This window comes from Penaeus monodon, chromosome 33 (assembly GCF_015228065.2).
Source record: "Penaeus monodon isolate SGIC_2016 chromosome 33, NSTDA_Pmon_1, whole genome shotgun sequence".
NCBI lineage: Eukaryota > Metazoa > Arthropoda > Malacostraca > Decapoda > Penaeidae > Penaeus > Penaeus monodon.
In genome coordinates this window covers 11168408-11170339 of record NC_051418.1, presented here as the reverse complement: position 1 = coordinate 11170339, position 1932 = coordinate 11168408, and the positions used below count along the sequence as shown (strand labels likewise).

At 41.3% G+C, this 1932-nt stretch overlaps 1 protein-coding gene across 1 annotated transcript in view; it reads right to left on the bottom strand.

Annotated features, from left to right (window-relative positions):
- Positions 1–1932, bottom strand: part of LOC119594025 (neurexin-4-like) — a gene marked incomplete in the record, with an annotated part of 37999 nt that overhangs the window by 17086 nt on the left and 18981 nt on the right. The window contains 3 exon segments of the mRNA XM_037943054.1: positions 152–298; positions 1280–1412; positions 1554–1780. Of these exon segments, the coding sequence (XP_037798982.1) occupies positions 152–298; positions 1280–1412; positions 1554–1780 (507 nt within the window).

Sequence of the window (1932 nt, the reverse complement as noted above, 5' to 3'; positions counted from 1 at the left end):
GGAATGAAGATAAAATAGAAAATACAGCATCTCAGGGGGATGCTAATTAAGTCAAAAATATGCTGATAACAATGAAAATACACGTCTCCAACTGTAGAACAGCAAAAAGAACATTCAGGAAACAAAACATCAAAGCACAGACAGGACTTACTGTCTCCTTCACATATGAGAGGTCCAAGCGTGTATCGTGCCTTCTTGCCATCCAGGGGTGAGCCCGTGTCCCCTATGCGCAGCTGTCTCACAGGAAGATGCTCTTTCACGGTTAGCTCTCCACTATCAAACAGCCACGACTCGAGGCCTAATGAAAAACATTCAAGGGTTATCAAGAGTTCCTGGTAATTATGATTAATATTGAAAATTTGGTATACTTTTCAGCTTAATCTGCACAAGAAGGAAAATTTCAGGAAAATATAAAACAATTGTGCAAAATAACACATATAGCTGCAACTCTACAACAGGAAATTCAATCCTATATTGGTGCTGCAACTACAAAATAATCAATGCTGTTGCTTCAGTATAAAGCAGTTACATACCTTACCAACTTGCATTAATATGCTACACACATAACCTGTGTTTCAGTTACAGTTGCAACTCTTTAGAAATTACTGTGCCCTTACTGCTATTGACATAGATAAGGAAAAAAAATATGGACATATTTTTCAAACAATGATGAAAATCATGGTGAACACCTTACTCTCCCAAGCACTTTTGCAGAATATTTCTGTGAAAATCATTGACCCCTCAACCACCTCAGCATCCTGTGCACTCATCAGACAAAAGATCTCACACACAACGTCCAAATCATGCTCACAAAATGCTCGTGAAGACACTTCTTATCTCTCTGTACAGTACCTGACTCGCTTGCATGGAGGCTTCACACTCTCCTCATACTCGTTTTCCAAGACTAAAGGGGAGGTATAAGACAAGTTACATAATCTCATCTCCAAGCTGATGGAAGTCTTTGTAGACTATTAATAAATGACTGTCTTGGGTTCTTATTTGGAAAATAGTTACCATACTAGCAAATGCTACTAAAATTTACATTGATTGCAATCTTTATAACATCTATATTTTTACCATTATATTTCCTTTTAATGCATGGTTCAATTTGTAGTAGCAAACACACTGCTACAGGTATCACATTTACTAACACAACATTCAAAACACCTTAAACCATGTTTAGATTTGCACACATTTGGAGGGAAACTCTTGTAAATGCGACACACAATAAAGTTTCCCACATCCAGAAGTCATTAATATTTTCAACTAACATACTAACCTGCATCACAGTTGCACCATTTGCCAGTAACGCAGGTGCCCATAAGACCGCACTCACACTTCCGAGACCCTGGCAGAGATCCTCCCCAGTAGTCCATGGGCTGGTTGTTGCGAGAGACCCACCAGGTGTAGGGCTGGAAGGAGGAATCACATATGTCATGACATCTGATAAAGTGTACTGGACCATAAAAGAAAATTCTCTAAGACCTCGTAACATCTTGATATTTGCAGCCATGATGATAAAGCTAAGCAAAGCAAATAAGAGGCTACATTACCTGGAAGTCCTGATCCTCGGGTGAAGGTGAGTTAAAGAGCTTGGCCTTCAGGCACTCAAAGTGAATGCGCTGCCGGCACTTGGTTGAGCGGTTGACAAAGATCTCAATCTGCTCCATTTCGGTGTCGTAGATGATGTTCTGCACATACGACCCTCTCCTCTCAAAGCCATCCACAGTTGTTGTCATCTCATGCTTGTGGCCCAGGTATGAGTACACTTTGCCATCATCTTTAGGGAAGAAGAGATTATTACTGCAACTTTCTGTTCTTACCCACTGCCGCCGGGTGGTTTCCCGATACAAAAACCCTCCCTCCCAGGCTGTATTCTTAGTGGCCTGGGCCCAGCCGCCAGGTAATCGTGTCGGCACCATTGCGTGCACA